This window comes from Tachypleus tridentatus, chromosome 12, assembly GCF_004210375.1.
Source record: "Tachypleus tridentatus isolate NWPU-2018 chromosome 12, ASM421037v1, whole genome shotgun sequence".
Taxonomy (NCBI): Eukaryota; Metazoa; Arthropoda; class Merostomata; order Xiphosura; family Limulidae; genus Tachypleus; species Tachypleus tridentatus.
In genome coordinates, this window is record NC_134836.1 from 49,256,100 (window position 1) to 49,277,409 (window position 21,310).

The following is a 21,310-nucleotide window of genomic DNA, read 5'->3' on the forward strand; positions in this document are numbered from 1 at the left end:
GATTATCTGTATAATTTGAAACCTCAGTAAGCTTTATGACAACCGGCTGCTAGATTGTCTGTATAATTTGAAACCTCAGTAAGCTTCATGACAACCAGCTGCTAGATTGTCTGTATAATTTGTAACCTCAGTAAGCTTCATGACAACCAGCTGCTAGATTGTCTGTATAATTTGAAACCTCAGTAAGCCTCATGACAACCAGCTGCTAGATTGTCTGTATAATTTGAAACCTCAGTAAGCTTCAAGACAACCGGCTGCTAGATTGTCTGTATAATTTGAAACCTCAGTAAGCTTCATGACAACCAGCTGCTAGATTGTCTGTATAATTTGAAACCTCAGTAAGCTTCATGACAACCGGCTGCTAGATTGTCTGTATAATTTGAAACCTCAGTAAGCTTCATGACAACCAGCTGCTAGATTGTCTGTATAATTTGAAACCTCAGTAAGCTTTATGACAACCAGCTGCTAGATTGCTGTATAATTTGAAACATCAGTAAGCTTCATGACAACCAGCTGCTAGATTGTCTGTATAATTTGAAACCTCCGTAAGCTTCATGACAACCAGCTGCTAGATTGTCTGTATAATTTGAAACCTCAGTAAGCTTCATGACAACCAGCTGCTAGATTGTCTGTATAATTTGAAACCTCAGTAAGCTTCATGACAACCGGCTGCTAGATTGTCTGTATAATTTGAAACCTCAGTAAGCTTCATGACAACCAGCTGCTAGATTGTCTGTATAATTTGAAACCTCAGTAAGCTTCATGACAACCGGCTGCTGGATTGTCTGTATAATTTGAAACCTCAGTAAGCTTCATGACAACCGGCTGCTAGATTGTCTGTATAATTTGAAACCTCAGTAAGCTTCATGACAACCAGCTGCTAGATTGCTGTATAATTTGAAACTTCAGTAAGCTTCATGACAACCAGCTGCTAGATTGTCTGTATAATTTGAAACCTCAGTAAGCTTCATGACAACCAGCTGCTAGATTGCTGTATAATTTGAAACCTCCGTAAGCTTCATGACAACCAGCTGCTAGATTGTCTGTATAATTTGAAACCTCAGTAAGCTTTATGACAACCGGCTGCTAGATTGCTGTGTACAGAGTACATTACGTTTCATACCTACTTATTAACGTCAGAACGCTCATAGTTGTATTAATTTTGATAGTAAGTGTTTTTGTACAAGCATATAAAACTATACTCTGAGAATTGGAAACGATAGATTAGTGGATGCACTAGCCGTTCGTAACTTGGAAACGATAGATTAGTGGATGCACTAGCCGTTCGTAGCTTGAATATGATAGATTAGTGGATGAACTAGCCGTTCGTAACTTGAATATGATAGATTAGTGGATGAACTAGCCGTTCGTAACTTGAATATGATAGATTAGTGGAAATAAAGTAGTTAACATAATCGCCAACATTTCTTAGGTTACTTTTTCAGACCGGATGGTGGGACATCACTATCACTTTTATAACGTAACCATCAACAGGAAGCGAACCACGACTCCTTAGATCTAAGTTTCGGCACGTCAGCCACAGGGTTTACGCCCGGCTTTCTTTAGCTATAAGGTCTACAAATATTGTATTAGATTTGTCACGCAAAATAACATTTGATCTTATAAAACGATTTATAAGGAAGCTTCCAACGTAAACAATATGTTATTCTTTTTTTAACTGTATCTTGCTTCCTTTTCCATTTTCATAGGTTTTGATCCAGTCATTCCCGGCTTTAAAAGATATTCAATGATCATCGACAAAGGAGAAGGAATTTATAACCTGAGAATATCAAATACAATGGTCGAAGACGAAGGAACTTTTCAGTGTCAGGTCGGTTGGTTTATAAGTTCGAGAAAATCAAATTTAATTATGATATCTCAAACTAACTGTCATATAGAAGTTTTATAATTATTAGTTTTATATATAAATACTACAATTAATTTCTTAATCCTAAAACTCCCTATATATATAACATACGACAGCTAAAATGGTAATTAAAAGTTAACCGTAACATGTTATATTTTGTTTGTATAAAACCTTTTGTTTGTATAATTAATCGAATACAGTGTACGTAAAAATAATATTAAGAACAACTTTTGTTATAAACAACACGACTTATACTATGAAACACTCCAGTGTTTCAATAATTACAACAAAATTTCAACTTAAAGGCCCAGCATGACCAAGTGATTAGGATGCTCGACTCCTAATCTGAGGGGCGTGGGTTCGAATCCCCGTTACACCAAACATGTTCGCCCTTTCAGCCGTGGGGGCGTTATAAAGTAACGATCAATCCCACTATTTGTTGATAAAAGAGTAGCCCAAGAACTGGCGGTGGGTGGTGATGACTAGTTGCTTTCTCTCTAGCCTTATACTGCTAAATATGGGATGGCTAGTGCAGATAACCCTCGTGTAGCTTTGCACGAAATTTAGAAAATAAACAATCAACTTGAAAACAATAGAGAGCGCAAATGTATTGGATGATGCACGCCCTTTGTGTTCAGTTCTATTTAGTCTATGTACACATGTTAATATTAATAAAGTAAGGCAAACACTGGATGAAAAACAATATTTCAAAATCTTCCTCATTTGAAGAACGTCCCATGCGAATCATATAACACTTCCCAACAGTTAAAACAGAAAGTCTTCATAATAATATGACCTCACAACACTGGAAGTCGTGATAAAAATGAGACTTTACAACACAATAATGTATTAAATAAACACAGTTTTAATCGAAAATACTATTTTGTATTGTTAGAAACTACATAAACGTATTTATAGCTCTATAACAATCAATTAGTTTGATTTTTTCTATAATGGTAAACATGTTGCTTATAGAAATCACGGTCTGCTATTTTTTCACAGACTTGTGTGTAGGTTTTAAATAACGTATGCTTAAAGTAATGTTGATGTCATAATTAAATATACGTTAATAGCCTATACGGTCAACTAATTCCAATTTGTAATTAGTTTTTAGTGACGTATTTTCTTCTTGTTTTTTTCTTAGTTTCTTCGGTATTATAACAAATTTTCATTCTAAAATTAAATAAAAACTTGATTGCTAATTAATATTTAGATTTAGGTCTTGCAGGCTGCTAACAATGATAACTATACATTGTTTTAATGTTTGTAATTGGTAAGTGTGAATAATAATATTTATTGCTCACGGAATTTTCAACTGAATTGTACTCACCCGTACGCATATATTAAAATCGAAAGTATAACTTGTAATACAAAAATCTGAGTTTTATTTTCTGATAAAACAAGTAACATGGCTTTCAAAACAGTACGTTGCTTCAAGTGACGGGCCTGGCATGGCCAGATGTGTTAAGACGTTCGACTCGTAATCTGAGGATCGCGGGTTCGAAACCCCATCGCACCAAACATGCTCGCACTTTCAGCTTGAGGGCGTTATAATGTGATAGTCAATCCCACTATTCGTTGGTAAAAGAGTAGCCCAAAAGTTGGCGGTGGGTGGTGATGACTAGTCACCTTCTCTCTAGTCTTACACTGTTAAATTAGGGACGGCTAGCGCAGATAGCCCTCGAATATCTTTACGAGAAATTCCAAACAAATCTATCTTTCTGAACCAAGTATAAAGTGTAAAGAAAATACGAAATCAAATGGGAAAAGTTAATTAGGATTTTAACAAAGTTTTAATCCATAAATTAAATTACAACTAAATATTAATATTTTAAATCATATTTTGACGTAAGTTTTAGTTTTACATTTATTTTAGTAGATAAATGTAAACTTTAACCCTAATTGAAGATTTTTATCCGCCTGTTGGAATTTATTTTGAGATAGCGGAAATAGGTCAGATTCCAGATAACGCAGACGATAAATGGCTAGCAACATAGGTGCAGAATATTTGTGGATGTATTTGTTTCGTGTAATAGTCTTAAAATAGTGAATTATTATAGTTATGGTCGTGAGAAGTACAAAAAGCAACTGTCGTTATTTTTATTAATTTCTTTTTGTAAATTTATTGTTTATAAAGGTGTCTAACTTGTATATTTACTACTTGAAATATGATTTATTTTATTTCGTACAATCTATTACTCTTAGGCGTAAAGGTTCCTTTATATTTTGGGCAAAAAAGAATGAAAACTATAAAAAGCTGTGGAACCAGTAGTGACTTAAGGTTAAGTTTTATTCACTGTTCTTATTACTTAGCACTATTCTGTTCCTTATAAACCACACAAAGATAAAAAAAAATTAATTGAATGTGTGTTCTAGCATTTTTATCTTACTAATGTAATTGTCTTTAAAGTAAAAGTTTTCATTTCTAGTTTTTAACAACTGCTAGATGGGTATATTATTTCACGCACACCATAAAACAATATATATATACATGTATAATAGAAATGGATACATACTATTTATGTTAGCTTCAATACTTTATACAGCGGAACAGCCGTAAGTTTACGGATTCACAACGCTAAAATTATGGTCTTGATTCTCCTCAGTGGACACAATAGATTGCCAGATGTGGCTTTGCTATAAGAAAAACACATAAACACACACGTATCTGCACTAGTTTTATATACTAGCAACGAAGTCTAACGCTAAGCGCGGTTTTTCTTAACCTACACTAGTACTTCTTTAAACAAGAGATTTCTAGATTAATACAAATAATTCTAATCGCAGACACCGAATCTTTAAGTCTACTTGACTTCGGCCTAACATTAGTTAAGCTATTCCTAAGTGTGTTCTATATTTGATAATGAGATACATTAACACTGTAATTTCTGTAAGCGTCTTGCATTAATTTGAGGTTACTTAAGACGTTGTTCATTGGCTTAATGTTAAAAGTTTTTAAAAACTTTGATAACCTTTGAATATATGGTTATAAAAAAATGTCTACTGAACTATATTTATATCCGTTGAAATAAAGAGCGCAGATATTATGTTTAGATAGTGAGGTACAGTGGCATTTTTAGGACAGACGAAAACTGAGTGTTGTTGTAATAGGTATAAATTGTTGGGTCTAATTCTCTGCTATATATCCACGTTACGTTTTTCTAACAGGTTTGGTTTGTTTTGAATTTCACGCAAAGCTACACCGGGACTTTTTTGTTTGTTTGTTTTGGAATTTCGCACAAAGCTACTCGAGGGCTATCTGTGCTAGCCGTCCCTAATTTAGCAGTGTAAGACTAGAGGGAAGGCAGCTAGTCATCACCACCCACCGCCAACTCTTGGGCTACTCTTTTACCAACGAATAGTAGGATTGACTGTCACATTATACACCCCCACGGCTGGGAGGGCGAGCATGTTTAGCGCGACGCGGGCGCGAACCCGCGACCATCAGATTACGAGTCGCACGCCTTACGCGCTTGGCCATGCCAGGCCTACACACCGGGACTATCTGCGCTAGCCATTCATAATTTAGCAATATAAGACTAGAGACAAGGTAGCTAGTCATCACCATCCACTGCCAACTCTTGGGTTACTCTTTTACCAACGAATAATGAGATTGACCGTGACATTATAACGCTCCCACGGCTGAAAGGACAAGCATGTTTGGTATGACGGGATTTGAACCCGAGACCCTCAGATTTTTTTCTGACCGACTTCTGCATGTTCTTTCTACTTTTTCTTTTTTATTGCTGTTTTCTGGTAATTTAAGATGATGGTCATTCAAATAAGACATTTATCTTTCTTTCTATCAAATTGTTGTACATGATTTTAGTACCATGTTTTGTTTGTAACTATTATACAATGGATATTTTACCCTATTTAGTTATATTTTCACCACGTTTTATTAACTTAGCAGGATTAATAATCTGTTTAAATTGTGTTGTAAGTAAAAGTTTATAAAATTGTCATTATTCTGTGAATGTTTTGTCCATATTATAACTTAACTATTTCTTAGCTTATATAAAATGGCTTACACTGTTATAACATTATTTATCAACCATGGCAAATAAAATGAATTCCCTGTTTCATCTAATAAGTGCGGATTCGAGAAAAGCGATTAATTAGGAAGCGCTTTAATATGTAGATGTTGTAGCATATTTTTAAGGCAGAGCCATAAAACATAAAAACATAACTTTTCCATGGTACCATGTAATCCATTAGAAGGAATTGTGAGAAAATCAAAAAGCTACTATTCTCGTTTAGAAATAGCTGAAAAATGAATTTGAATGGGCGAATTGGTTAGTTTGTGTAACATAAGTTTAAAACGACGAATCCTAAAAAAACATTGTTAATTGTTATTCTAAAATATAAGACTCAATCATTTTCTTCGATAGGTAAAGTTGAAATGCTTTTATTTACCCAATGAAATTTTCTCCAAACAAAGTGTATAAATCATTCTGGAAATTATTTTTCAATCTCTTAAGAGGGTTTGATGGATGAAACCTGAGCCACATACTACTAATGATAATTTGATTAAGAATTAATACTTTACGTTTTAGTGATAAAAAATATTGAAACGTTTTCCTTTACCTCATCCAAGTTCTTTAAATTAATACCTTTATTCGATCATGAGTGTTATAGAAGCACAAGACCATAAACCGACGCATTATTCTTATTTGGATTTGTTTCAAATTTCTTTATTATGTTTGCAATAGTAATAACTCCTATTTAATGTAAATATTTATATCATCATCATAAGAAAATAAGTATTTGATGATTAATAAATTTCCTTTAGTAAGTTATAAAGGAAAGATTTCATAGCCAATTTAAAAAAACAAACAACTTTTTGGATCTTTCTAACGCACGCTCCTATTGAAAGGAAAAATTGATGTTGGCACTGGCTCTTGAAATACATAAAAGCATGTATTTTAAAACACAGTGTCAACCATTATTCCAACATTTCCACTAAAACCACATTTTCCTAAACATTCCTAATTGGTGTGATTGAATGATTTTTTTAACAATAACTAAACATCGGTTATTTTGAATTACATCACACATAACATGAATATTATCGACAATAAATGAGTCTATATGTAACAGAGTAAATTTGGCTTTCATGAATCAGTTGTATCTTAACTGGTTTCTTTCTGTTTGTTGTGGCTTCAGAAAAAACTTTGTCATCACTACGGAAAAGGGATATTGGTTGTCTTTCAGCAAATATATTACTGTCTTACATATATATTTCTGTAACAGGCATTCAATTTATTTTCAGTATAATATGAAGAAACATGTTTTTTGACACATTATGGTAAATACACGTTAAATAAATGTAAATTTCACTTTTCTTCAGATGTAACCAGTTAAAACGTAGAAATTCGTTGAGAAATACAATTAAATCAAAGTTTCTCATATGACTGATGTATTTATCTAATCTGTAAGAGATCAAACAAATGTAACAGCATACAAATTACTGATGTATTTACCTAATATGTAAGATAATATACAAATGCGTACATATTTTAGGCAGGACCAGCTTCCGATGAAGGACCTATAAGAGCTGGGGCAAGTCTCACAGTACTAGGTAAGGACAGGAGAAGTTGCTCTCCTCACCAAATGCCACGACAGTTCGTCTACCAATTATTTATCACAATAAAAAACGTTTTATCCGCCATCTTCGGATTCATAATGTTCTTTTTACCGAAAATTCCAATATCTTTAAATAAAATGTTAGTTGTAGTTTACCGATGCTGCTCAGCTTTGTTTGTGTTCGTTCCTGCCAGTAAGCGTCGGTTGTTAGCTGCCTGTAATGTAATTCATGTTTAAAATACTGTAATTATAATGTTTCTAACAGTAAAGTTGGATTTTTTAAACTAATATTCAGATAAAAGCAGTTCCTAGTTAAAAACGGTTTTAAACCATTAATTGAAATTATATTTTTAAAAAAAACAACGTTGGGTAGCGATTCTGAATATCGTATTTAATGAGCACTTCCTGCTGACAAACCACGAAATACTTACTGCCTGTTTAGCATCAGAAAAATAATGTTTGTTTAAACATATACTCACAGTTGGTTGTAGCTTTATTTAATTTCTTAAGTTGATTAACTTTTATTTTTTTCTGAAATATTTTTAGAGAAAACCACAGAAGACCAAATGTTTTAAATCCAAATTAAAATCTTCGTTTATCATTATAAGTTCCAAGAACCTGTGTAAGTAAGCGAGGAAGACTATATTATATCAACCACACTGCAACTGATATATCCAGTGTTGACCAGGCCTTTAACCAAGACCAAAGTTCATCAGGCCGGTTGTGATGCGACAGACATATTCTGTAGGTTCTCTAAATATATATATATATATATACCATCGATTTTCATGGAAGACAGCTGTTATAACATGAAGCAGGTTAAAGAAGTAATTTTCAAGTTATTACCACTTAAAAATAAAAGACAACTTTATTTATTCTAACTTACACCCGTTTGTGGTTACGGACTCACAAACTGCTCTTTGTCAGATATAGACTGATCGTGTGTGCTTATATATATATATATACACACACACACACAACTTTTTTCTATTACTTTTATCTCTAACAAAACCGCATGTATTTCTGTCAATTTCGTTTTCTTTCTTCGAATACAGTTCCCCCGACTCTTCTCACAATTAATGGAAGACCAAGACACGCGGTTCTTCGGATAAAGGAAGGAGAACGTGCTAATCTCACGTGCAGCGCTGAAAACAGTAAACCACCATCACGTTTAAAGTGGTATCGAAACAGAGTGCAACTGATACCCGGTGAGAGCCTTATGGTGTATTTTATACAGGATTCCTTTCAGAGTTTTACGCGTAGTATGGGTTGTAGCAATTTGTATATCACATCTAGGTTTCAATATGCAGTTAAAATAGTGAGTTAAACGTAATTGTGAATAACATTCCTCTTGATAATTTCTCAAGTTAAATGAAGCTATTTGTACCACTCTATCTATTTACTATCATTTTACAACTAAAAAAATATCGTTGAAGTATCTTAGGGAACTCATGTTTTTCTTCATTACCTTTCTTTAGACACGATGCACTTAAACATTTTCAAAAGAAGAAATATAAAATAATTATCTTCACTGTGAACGTATCTGCTTGTTTTATTATTTCAATTCTAGCTTGATGCTAAGCTTTAGAGGCTTGAAACTCTAAAAATAAGGGTTCAATCCCTATGTTGAGTACAGCGGTTATTGTTCATTGATTATTACATTATTATCTAAGTATTTTATGTTATTTTATTTTCAAGTAATTTTCATACATTTTGTAGATAAATAGATATTTTACTTAAAAGAAAAAGACAAGAATAAAATTTATTTCGCCTGATTTATTTTGACCGAAGCATTGTTTCAACCAAAGAACATTCGGGTAACATTTGAGTGATTGCACATTCTTAGAGCGAAGTAAAACATTTCCAAAAACAGAAACGCAAACAACTGCAGGATATTAAAACGTTTATAGGCCTAAGTTTAATATTCATCATTTGAAATTAAACTCTAACCGTCTTACCGAGTTGCGAGTGGAACATCAAAAGTTACAGCTGCGATGAACTTCTGAACAAATTCCTTACAGCTGTGTGGTGTTATATGTGTGACAGACAGTCTTGCTAATTGATAGAGAGAGGCCATATAGGTGGCGAGTGCAGCAGACTGCCTTCCCGCGTCTGAATTTTGACGATAGGCATGATCACTTGACGAAGGCCATCTTCCCAAAAAAATAACCTTGATGACTTAACTAGTGCCGTGTTTCAGGATTACCCATATAAGTTCAATACGGGTTTAGAAGTTTAACACTGTACAATATTACAATTCACTTTTATGTTTCGTTGTAATAATAAGGTGACAGTTAGCTTTTGTTTTCAAAAGGAATGTAGTTGGGATAATGTGTGTGTGTTAATTTGTTTCTTTGTTTCTACTGCGCAGACGCTGCTGAAACGTCCATTCTTGAGGAAAATGGAAAACTTGTGACCATTTTGAGTACTCTGACATTATATCCCAAAATAGATGATGACCAGGCAACCTACACTTGTGAAGCGGACCACTTAGCATTGTCTAATCCTTTGACATCTTCTGTTACAATAAGTGTCCTTTGTAAGTGTCCATAAACTGTAGATTTGGAAACATCTAGAACAAATTTGTAACTCAATAGTGTGTGTGTTTTCTTATAGCATAGCCACATAGGGCTATCTGCTGAGTTCACTGAGGGGAATCAAACCCCCGATTTTAGCGTTGTAAATCCGTAGACTTGCCGCTGCACCAGTGGGGGACCGTAACACAAGATTACAATAATTTATTTCGAATTATTAGAACTTTAAAACAAGAAAAGTTATTTTATTTGACGTACACGTATAAAAGTGATGGAACATTCAAGTGAATATGTCTATGATTCTTTATTATTTAATATTTAACCAAATTAAACAATGAGAGCTAAATATGTAAAAAAAATATAGATATTGTCATCTAAGTCTAATTACACGAACCTTAAGTTTCTACGACAAATCATGCCCAATTATAACTTTATGAATATTTTTAAAATCGCAGTATTAGAAATACGATAATGAAAATAGCCTAGCCATTTTTAAAGTTTTTATGTCTTTTTTTACGTCATTGGCGTCCCTGGTTAATTAGTCCATTGACGTTTCTTCAGGAACGTGTTGGAGTACACGTTTTGGTTTGTCATAATTTTAGTTAAACTGGCAGTTTCCGCAACTAACGATTTTATTGTTTGTTTGTTTTGAATTTCCCGCAAAGCTACACGAGGGATATCTGCGCTAGCCGTCCTTAATTTAGCAGTGTAAGACTAGAGGGAAGGCAGCTAGTCATCACCACCTACCGCCAACTCTTGGGCTACTCTTTTACCAACGAATAGTGGGATTGACCGTCACATTATAACGTCCCCACGGCTGAAAGGGCGAACATGTTTGGTGTGACAGGGATTCGAACCCGCGACCCTCAGATTACCAGTCGAGTGCCTTAACTACCTGGCCATGCCGGACGGCGATTTTATTGTTGTCGGGTGTTTCTGTAAACGAATATTAAAATAACATCGACATTTTAAGAGATTTTTCTCTCGAGTTTCTAATTCGCATGACTACCTACAAAAGCCATTTACCAACAGAGCAAAATGTATAACTTATGTTTAATTGCACGACTCAAACACACATCCTTTCTTTGAAGCCTCTGCAAGATTTGCTAAGAATGCGACATGTTTAAATAAACCAAGGAAATAAATTACCAAAATTAATCCTCCATATTATAGCTCTTTGTTCTTACATGTCCAGCTTTTTAGTGCCAGTAGTTCTATAGCGTTAGATGTAAGTTCACGCTAAGCGGTATTGAGTTAATGTAACATTAATGAGTCGCTTGTTTTATAAAAAAAATTTTTATTACCAGATGTTGTTATTCAAATCCAGTGAAATTAAAAATATTATGATTCAAAGAGAAGGTTTATCATCTGTACTTTATACAATTTGGAAGTGAGTGAAGGCTGCTATTAAAGCTCACGTCGTGAATTGCATCGCTAACCATTCGAATCCTTTATTAAAATAACTCATGATTTAAAGAAATGTGGGAAGTATTAAAGGCAGTTACGAATAGGGACCATTCTCTTATTCCTGAGGATAGATATTATCCATTTTTTTCCGCATTTAATACAACTAAATCAAGCTAATTCAAAGCAACAAAAATGCAGTAGACGCAAGCTGTCACTTACACATATAATCACTGTTTTCTTCATATTTTCATTCTACGAAATCTGATCGATGATAAATACTATAGGCCCGGCATGGCCAGGTGGTTAAGGCATTCTACTCGTAATCCGAAGGTCGCGGGTTCAAATCCCCGTCGTACCAAACATACTTACCCTTTCATCCGTGGGGGCGTTATTATGTGACGGTCAATCCCATTATTCGTTAGTAAAATAGTAGCCCAAGAGTTGGCGGTGGGCGATGATGATTAGCTGCCTTCCCTCTAGTCTTACACTGCAAAATTAGGGACGGCTAGCGCAGATAGTCCTCGCGTAGCTTTGCGCGAAATTCAAGACAAACCAATAAATCCTAAAAGTAGAAGTTGAACAAAAGTAATTAACTTTACGGGATTAATGGTTTTCTTTAAAGTTTTTTCATAAAATAGTTATTTTAACATAATAAAATGAATATCAAAAAATTAACGACAGAGGGAGTACTTTTACTGAAGTGGTATCAATAAATTTCAACTTTTTGTGCATATAAATATATACATATATTGCTGTATTTAAAACAAAAACGTTAAGGTGTGCGTATGGATATTTATATCGGAAGCCAACTTTATCTTTCTGGAACTTTGGTGGTATTGTATTTAATCAAAATGTCTTTGTTCTACAAATGTGTTTTTGTCGCGTAATTTTGGATCTTTCTTTTATGGTTAATTTTATGACAAAGATTAATTCTACTAATATGGTGTTTATTTACAGATCCTCCTGGAAAACCAGTTATATCCGGATACAGAGAAGGAAAGGTCTTGGTGAAAGGAGAACGGTTGTCTCTCCTATGCACGTCTAAAGGAGGAAATCCACCAGCTAGTCTGATCTGGTTTAGATCAGGTGATCGTTTGGTTACCAGCTACGTCACCCGTTCAAGAAAGACCGTCAGTATCTTAAGATTTAGGGTCACTGCCGCAGATAACCAAGCAGTATATCGTTGCGAAGCAGACAGTCCTCTTGTGTACCAGTCTTCATCGGACTTCGTAACTCTGTCCGTCCGCTGTAAGTCCGGGTCATGTACTTTGTTGGTTACGATACGATTGTCAGTGGGAACCTGTTTTGTGATGTAATTTGTGAAAAGTAAAGGAAGTCCAATATTTATGTTTGTTGTTAAGTACAAAGCTACACTGTATTTTATCAGTACTGTGCCCACCTCAGGTATCAAAACCAGGTTTATAGCCTTATAATTCTTCAGAATTATCGTTAAGCCACTGAGGGTCCAACAGTGAGAAAGATTAAATATTTTCCTATAGTTAAACAGTAAGCGGGTTCTTCAGTTTAAAGACAAGTTTTCTTTTGTTGAATTTCTCGCAGGCTGTCTGTGCTACTCTTCTCTGATTTTGAAGAAATGGACTGGAAGGTACAAATAGAGTATTAACCATCACGTTATAATTCTCTCACGGATCAAGAGGCAAGCATACTTGGCGACAGGTTTCAATCCCACATCTGGTAGATTGCGACTCGAGCACCCTAACCCCCAGGCTTTTATCTTTATGATTATCTTAAAGTTTTATTATTTAAAACTACGTTGACTTACAGATTAATAAACTTTTTGTTGCATTGGCTTATTTTCTATATTAATATAGCTAGGGGAAAATTATCATAACCAGAAGACTCTCTATGCATTGCGAGGAAAGGCTGCATGCTAAGAAGGTGTACACTTTAGTTATATATATGTAGTCTTTGTTTCTGATTACATATATTTCCTTTACCTTCTGTGGTAATTTTTGTTTGTTTGTTTTTTTAATTTCGCGCAAAGCTACACGAGGGCTGTCTGGGCTAGCAATCCATAATTTTGCAATATAAGACAAGAGGAAAGGCAGCTAGTCATCACCACCCACTGCCAACTCTGGGCTACTCTTTTACCAAAGAATATTGGGATGACCGTCATATTATATCACCCCCACGGCTGAAAGGGCTTCTGTAGTAATTTGACACCAATAGTTTATACATAACACATAAATTATACTAACGTTTTAGACAAACTAAAAACCACAATAAACAAAGATTGTTTAATAGATTATTGTTAGTGAGTTACTTTTTATTATTCATGTGACATTTTATTTCTAAAGCATAGGCCTGGCATGGCCAAGCGCGTAAGGCGTGCGACTCGTAATCCGAGGATCGCGGGTTCGCGCTAAACATGCTCGCCCTCCCAGCCGTGGGGGTGTATAATGTGACGGTCAATCCCACTATTCGTTGGTAAAAGAGTAGCCCAAGAGTTGGCGGTAGGTGGTGATGACTAGCTGCCTTCCCTCTAGTCTTACACTGCTAAATTAGGGACGGCTAGCACAGATAGCCCTCGAGTAGCTTTGTGTAAAATTCCCAAACAAACAAACAAAAATTTCTAAAGCATCAGAGTTCTTGTGGCTTTTTTTTTTCGTTCTTGTGGTTTCTATTTTTTTCGGGCCAAATAAAAATAGAAGAAAAGTAAATCAGTAAACGTTTTTACTAGAATTAATTTTCGACATAAATTTCCTGCTGTACAGCGAGATTCAAAGTAACCATGATAACCATGTTTTAGCAGAGCACGACTTGACCTAGTACGGACTGATCATTAACTAAGATAATATTAGGAAAGAAAATGTCCTCCCCTGGGACAGCAATAAGTATTCGGATTAACAACGCTAAAATCAGGGGTTTAATTCCCCTCTGTAGACACAGTAGATAGCCCGATGTGGGTTTGTTATAAAAAAAAGCACACACAGCAAGGAAAAATTTAAAATACAGCCTTTGTAAGGAGGAATACTATACTGTATAAAAACACTAACCGCTATTCACTTGAAATCCAATGCATTAGTTCTTGTCTGGAAAACTTTACATGTTTGATATTTTTAGATATATGATCTTTACTTTTTGCCATAAGTTTAGTGTTATTTACATACTTATTATGTTTCTTTCGTAAAGTTACGAAACGTTTCATTTTCTATGTCCCATTGCCTTGAAGAATACACACCGTAGTTTAGGATCGCGAATTTTTGTTTGGGTGACGGTCAAATTCCACTCTCCAGTCAAGCAAGAGTAGCCAAAGAGTTGGCGGAGGGTACCGTTGAATGGCTGTCTTCCTTCTGTTCTATTAGCTCAAACTTATCGACAACGATGTGAAAGTAGCCACAGTGTAGCTAGCTTTACGTTAAACTTCTAGAAAGAAAAGAGACATACTGTAGAAAAAAAATCATACTTGACGAGCGTATTTACAGCAAGTGTAAGAATTAAACTTTACGTGATATATGTTCTATGTATCATAATTTTCCTCTAGTGTGTGCTTGAAAAATACCCTGAGAAAAGCGAAATCTGAAATGTTCAGAGTTTCAGTTTGTTTTGAATTTCACGCAAAGCTACTCGTCGTCCCTAGGGCCTAGCATGGCCAGGTGGTTAAGGCACTCGACTCGTAACCCGAGGGTCGCGGATTCGAATCCCCGTCACACCAAACATGTTCGCCCTTTCAGCCGTGGGGGAGTTATAATGTGACGGTCAATCCCACTATTCGTTGGTAAAAGAGTAACCCAAGAGTAGGCGGTGGGCGATAATGACTAGTTGCCTTCCCTCTAGACTTACACTGCAAAATTAGGGACAGCTAGTGCAGATAGCCCTCGTTTAGCTTTGCGGGGAATTAAAAAAACCAAATAGTCGTCCCTAAGTTAGTACGAGAGGGAAAACAGCTAGTCATCACCACCAACCGCCAATTCTTGGCCAAAATGTCCAGTGAATAAGTGTGAATACCCCTAAAGGCAGTCGGTTGTTTCCTCAGAAGGGTGAATGTCTAAACGAAATATTGTGCAAATAGATGAAAGTACAAGAAACACAACACAGACACTGCTGGCCAAAATCGTAAGGCCAATGAACATAAACAAATACGCATTTTGCGTTGCTAGACTCAACCACTTATTTGAGTAGAGCTTCGAGAGATGAAAATAATAAAAGGAAAAAAGACAAGTAATTTTTTTTAGTATTTAACAGGAAAAATGTAAACATTATGGAATTAGCCTAAATACTAGCTGGTCAAAAGTTTAAGACCGCACTGAAACGAAGCGTTAATCGGTAAACACGTAACGAAATTTAATCATTTGTATTCAAGCATTAGAGTTGTTAACATCTACCACTAGCATCTCCTGTGTTACTTTGGATGAAAACATGGTAAAGGCTAAAATATTAACAGGGTTTGAATGTGGCAGAATTGTCGAGCTGCTAAAGCTAGGTCTCTCTCAACGTGCCATCGCTGGTGAGATTGGGCGTAGTAAAACTGCTGTTGCAAATTTCTTAAAAGACCCTGAGGGATACGGAAAGAAAATTTCAAGTGGTCGGCCCAAGAAAATTTCGTCGGCGTTGAGCAGAAGGATTCGAAGGGTTGTTCGGCAAGACACCAGCCAATCGTCGAACCAGATTAAGGCTTTTTTGGACGCAGAATTCAGCTCAAGAACAATAAGACGGCATCTGCGAGAAAAAGGCTTTAAAAACCGTAAACGCATTCAAAGGCCACGCCTCCTTCCACACCACAAAATAGCTCGGTTAAACTTTGCTGAGAAGCACCAAACATGAGACGTAGAAAAGTGGACGAAGGTTTTGTTTTCTGATGAGAAAAAATTTAACCCGGGTGGTCCAGATGGCTTCCAACGTTATTAACACGATAAGGATATCCCACAGGAGACATTTTCTACACGACATAGTGGAGGAAGTTCCATCATGATCTGGGGTGCTTTCTTTTTCCATGGAACAATGGAGCTTTAGGTTATACAGGGGCGTCAAACAGCAGCTGTCTACATTGGCATGTTGGAGAGAGCATCCTTATTGACTGAAGACTCTCGTTTGTGTGGAAATGGCTGGATCTTTCAGCAGGAGAACGCTGCAATCCACAATTCCCGCAGGACAAAGGACTTTTTCATGGCGAAAAACGTGATTCTTTTGGACCGTGCAGCGTGTTCGTCCAAACTGAACCCCATTGAAAATGTTTGGGGGTGGATGGAAAGGGAAGTTAATAGACATGGACATCAATTCCAAACAGTACATGATCTTCGTGAAGCCATCTTCACCACTTGGTATAACATTTCAGCCCTTCTTCTGCAAACGCTTATATCGACCATGCCAAGAAGAATGTTTGCAGTTATTCGCAATGATGGCCGTACATCTCACTACTGAGACCTTTTGTTGAGCATTTTCTACCCTGTTTAGGACTTCTTTTTGATATGGTCTTAAACTTTTGACGAGCTAGTATTTAGGCTAATTTCAATGTTCACATTTTCCCTATTAAATGCTAAAAGAAGTTTTCTATTTTTATTTTCCCTTTTCTTATTTTCATCTTTCGAAGCTCTACTCAAATAAGTGGTTGAGTTTAACAACGCAAAATGCATATTTTTTTATGTTCATTGGCCTTACGATTTTGGCCAGCAGTGTATATTAATGAAAAATCAATCGGTAGACCCCTTTGGCCTTCAAGTTTTAAATGGAAGAAAAAGTTCATATTTGGTTTCAAAGAAATGTTTCAAAATTCGTACCTTACTGAGTAATAATAAATATATTGAAGTTTATTTATCATTATGGTTTGTTTGTTTTTGAATTTTGCGCAAAGCTACTCGAGGGTTATCTGCGCTAGCCGTCCATAATTTAGCAGTGTAAGACTAGAGGTAAGGCAGCTAGTCATCACCACCCACCGCCAACTCTTGGGCTACTCTTTTACCAACGAATAGTGGGATTGACCGTAACATTATAACGCCCCCACGGCTGAAAAGGCGAGAATGTTTGGTGCAACGGGGATGCAAACCCGCGACCCTCGGATTACGAGTCGTATGACTTAACACGCTTGGCCATGTCGGGCCATTTATTATTTTGGATATTGCAGAAAAATATACTACACTTAGTAATGAAAATCACTGATTTATCGTAATATTAAGCCTAGAGTGAAATATAAGCGAATGTCAATACTGCATAAACATTTTGAACCCTATTTACGAGGTAATGATTTTAGATAAAATAAGGGTTTATCGGTATAATCGTACTAGAACTAACACAGTTATTTCTTGTTACTATTTAACTTATTTAAAAGATGTATTTTTTCAAGTTTATTCCTTTTGTTTCGTTATAATACGATTTCAAGTATTAACTCAATAATTATGCTCTATTGCTGTATGAGACAATGTATTTTAAATTGAATAAAAGTTCTCTCAACCCTAATGGCTCAGTAGCAAGTCAGTGAGCTTATAGCCTACAAAATAGAGTTTCGGTATCTGTGGTAGAAATATCAAAGACAACTCATTGTGGAGGTTTGTGTTTATAAGAAACACATAATAAAAAGTTTCACAACACAATGAGCCCCTAACAGGAATTTACGGCTCTTGCTAACTCAGCTAAGTTGATAACAAAGTTAAGCTGCGTGTATAATTTACATGGTAAAGTCATCCTTAGGCAGTGTTTGTTTGTACTTTCAATTTAATGGTCTCTCAGTGCAGACAATCGTTTTGGACCGTCAGTGCTCAAACCACGCATGGCACAGTATGTTTTTTGCTTTCCACAAATTCAGCTCAGCGTTTACAACTTGTAAAACGTTGCTTTTCAACAGGATAGACAAATAAGCAGACTCGATAACTCGCATAAGGAAATAACATAAAAGTAGATTGTTTATAGAGAAGGAATATATTTATAGTTAAGTTGTTAATAACTGAATTACTATTAATTTATCAAGCAATAACGCAGATTCTATATAAATACACTTCATAATGCAACAAATTAATAAAAGCTGACTAGAGATATTCATAATGTCATAAATTAATGTAAGCTGACTAAAAGTATTCATAATGTTATAAAATGATGTAAACTGAGTAGATGTATTAATAACTTGATAATCAGCTGGCTAGAGGTATTCATAATATCATAATTTAAAATATTAAAAAAACTTAATTTTGTAAAGTGATAAACTATGTGTCATCTTCTCTAAAATAATTTTCGGGAATTTTTTCTTGTCCTCTGATCTAGATCCCCCCGGAAAGGTGCACCTAAAAGGGCCTTCCAACGCACGAAGAGGGGAGACTGTTACAATTGTATGTGTAACCACTCCCAGTAACCCAGCAACTCAACTAAGCTGGCTAGTGGATGGGGAGCCCGTCACTGGTGGAGAAAACTCTATTAGAAATATTAGCAGTGGGTGGATAACCTCTTCTAATCTAACCCTCACTATCACTAGGCAGGTAAATTCTTCAAGCTTATAAATGGTACATCACTAAACTATTATTTTTTGTTGGTAAGCCACTTATATTTCTTACTAGCAGGTAAGATATTACATGACGACTGGTAAGGCAATTTTTAACATGTCCACTTGCGACTTGTTACCTCATTGATTAGACAGAGATACAAGTAAACTGTGCCTAGAGTAACGCTTTTATCAAATAAATGTTAAATTCTTACTGTTGAGTGTAAATTAATCCGTATTTTGTCGCAAAATAAAATTTCCAAGAAATTCATGGTAAAAAAATTTATTTGTGTTCTCCCCTTAATTTAATATTAAACCGTATAGAAATATTCTAAGAAGTACTACAAAACAGTACTGTTTCGTAACTCGTATTTGTCTCCCAGAATCATATAGCACAGAACCATATAACACAGAACTTGATAACATGAAAACAGATAGCACAGAACTAGAAAACTATTAAAACACCTTAGTGTCTCTTTTCAACTGTGTCAACAAATACAATTTCAGATTATAAAGCAGCTAATTTTTGAATATGAAACAAGTCTAGCATACATCAAATACATAGTTTTTTTGGTGAGTAATTATATGCATATGGTTCTGATGTTGGCTGCTGGTTAAGTGTGCTTGATTAAGTGGTTAGTCTTTGCTCAAGAAAATACAATATATTACACAATGTAACACAAATTTTGTTCCTGGATAGTATGTGTTATTTTTTAATTACTTATGTTGTAAAAGCATAGAAAATGGCCAATTTTCCCTTCAAACTTTGCTTTTGTGATCTGGACAATGAAATTTAGAGATTAACTTATTTTCTATGTAAAAAAGGGCAAATTTGCACATTTTCATTTACATAATGTCTGAATAAAACAACATATGAATCAAGATTTACATGTATTTATATTAAAGTTATACAAAAATGTTTAAACGTGAGTAGTTTTTCCAGATTTGCAACTCTAATGTAAATCACTTTCACGTATCAGCCTCCGAATATAGTCTCCCATCATGTTTTCGTTATACGCTCCCAGGTCACAAAAGCAAAGTTTGAAGAGAAAAAACACGTATTTTACAGTAACTTTAAGTATAAGCAATTGTGAAATAAAACTTTCTGACCAGGAACAAGAAAAAGTAAATAATTTGTTACATTGTGTTTCAGTGTTTGAATAACTGATTTTCCAACTACTTTAAAGTAATCAAATGTTTCTAATATCGCTTCATTGACTGCAATGGTTCATTACACTGCCTTTGTTGAAGCTATGAACTGCAGAGATTTATTACACTTTCTTCTTTGTAGCTATGAACTGCAATGGTTCATTATCCTTTCTCTATTAAAGTTCTTTGAAATTTGATTCTTGGTGTTATCATATACAGGGGTAAGCAAATACAGTTAGGACCTTGCCTAGCCGGGTGATTAGAGCGATTGTCATTTCAATCATGTAGGCGTTACCAACAAATAGAGGGATTGACCGTAACATTATAACGTCCCGACGGCCTAAAGGGCGAGTACGTTTGGTGTGACGGGGATTCGAACCCGCGACCCTCGTATTACGAGCTGAATGCCTTAGTAACCTGGCTATGCTGCGGCTGAACGCATTTTGAGTAACTGATGTAGTCGTGAGACATTTTTTGTATTATACGGCTGGTTTCGTCTATACGATGACAACATTTGCAAATGAATGACTGTTTGTTTATTTTGTTATATTTCGCGCAAAGCTATTTGGGACTGATTATGCTAGCTGTCCTTAATTTAGAAGTGAAACATGAGAAAAAAGTAGCTACTTGACACCACTAATTAAGGGGCCACTCGTCATCAAGTAAAAGTGAGGTGAATGATCACATTATAACGTCCCCATGGCTAAAAAGTCAAACATATGCGATGTGCAGGTTCAAACTCGTAATTTGTAGATTTTGAAGTGAGTATTTAACTATCAAGCTGTGTTACACCTCGAAAATAGGACAACAGACTAAACACTAAGATAAACAGGACATCGAACCCTAACCCTGTAGTTTGTAAATTACGTTTTTTTATAATATACGCTGTGTTTCCATGTGAGCGAATGTTGGGTATTATTAATTTACAAGAATTTTAGCCTTAAAAGTAATCAGATAAACTTTAATTGTTTGTTTTAACTTTTTTATTATTACTTTAACTTTTTAAGTTGATAAAATTATTTCAATTTGTTTAAAGCTGTCTGTTTGTGTATTGTTGTCTTAGTATCTTGTATTATTGAATTACAGGCTCTTTGTGTATTGTTACTTTAGTATCTTGAATCAGAGAATTATCAGCTGATTATGTGTTGTTCTCTCAGTATCTTGTATCATTGAATTACCGGCTATTTATGTATTGTTGCCTAAGTATCTTGAACCAATGAATTATTGGTTGTTTATGTATTGTTCTCTTAGCACCTGTATCATTGAATTACCGGCTGTTTATGTATTGTTGCCTCAGTATCTTGTACCAAATTACTGGCTGATTATGTATTGTTGTTGTTG

At 35.2% G+C, this 21,310-nt stretch overlaps 1 protein-coding gene across 1 annotated transcript in view; it reads left to right on the forward strand.

The window, feature by feature from the left end:
- Window positions 1-21,310, forward strand: part of LOC143233240 (nephrin-like) — a 313,070-nt gene that overhangs the window by 244,095 nt on the left and 47,665 nt on the right. Inside the window, exons 3-8 of the mRNA XM_076469227.1 lie at window positions 1,710-1,831; window positions 7,391-7,448; window positions 8,509-8,661; window positions 9,825-9,992; window positions 12,352-12,642; window positions 18,607-18,818. Of these exons, the coding sequence (XP_076325342.1) occupies window positions 1,710-1,831; window positions 7,391-7,448; window positions 8,509-8,661; window positions 9,825-9,992; window positions 12,352-12,642; window positions 18,607-18,818 (1,004 nt within the window). The remainder of the gene's footprint in view (window positions 1-1,709; window positions 1,832-7,390; window positions 7,449-8,508; window positions 8,662-9,824; window positions 9,993-12,351; window positions 12,643-18,606; window positions 18,819-21,310) is intronic.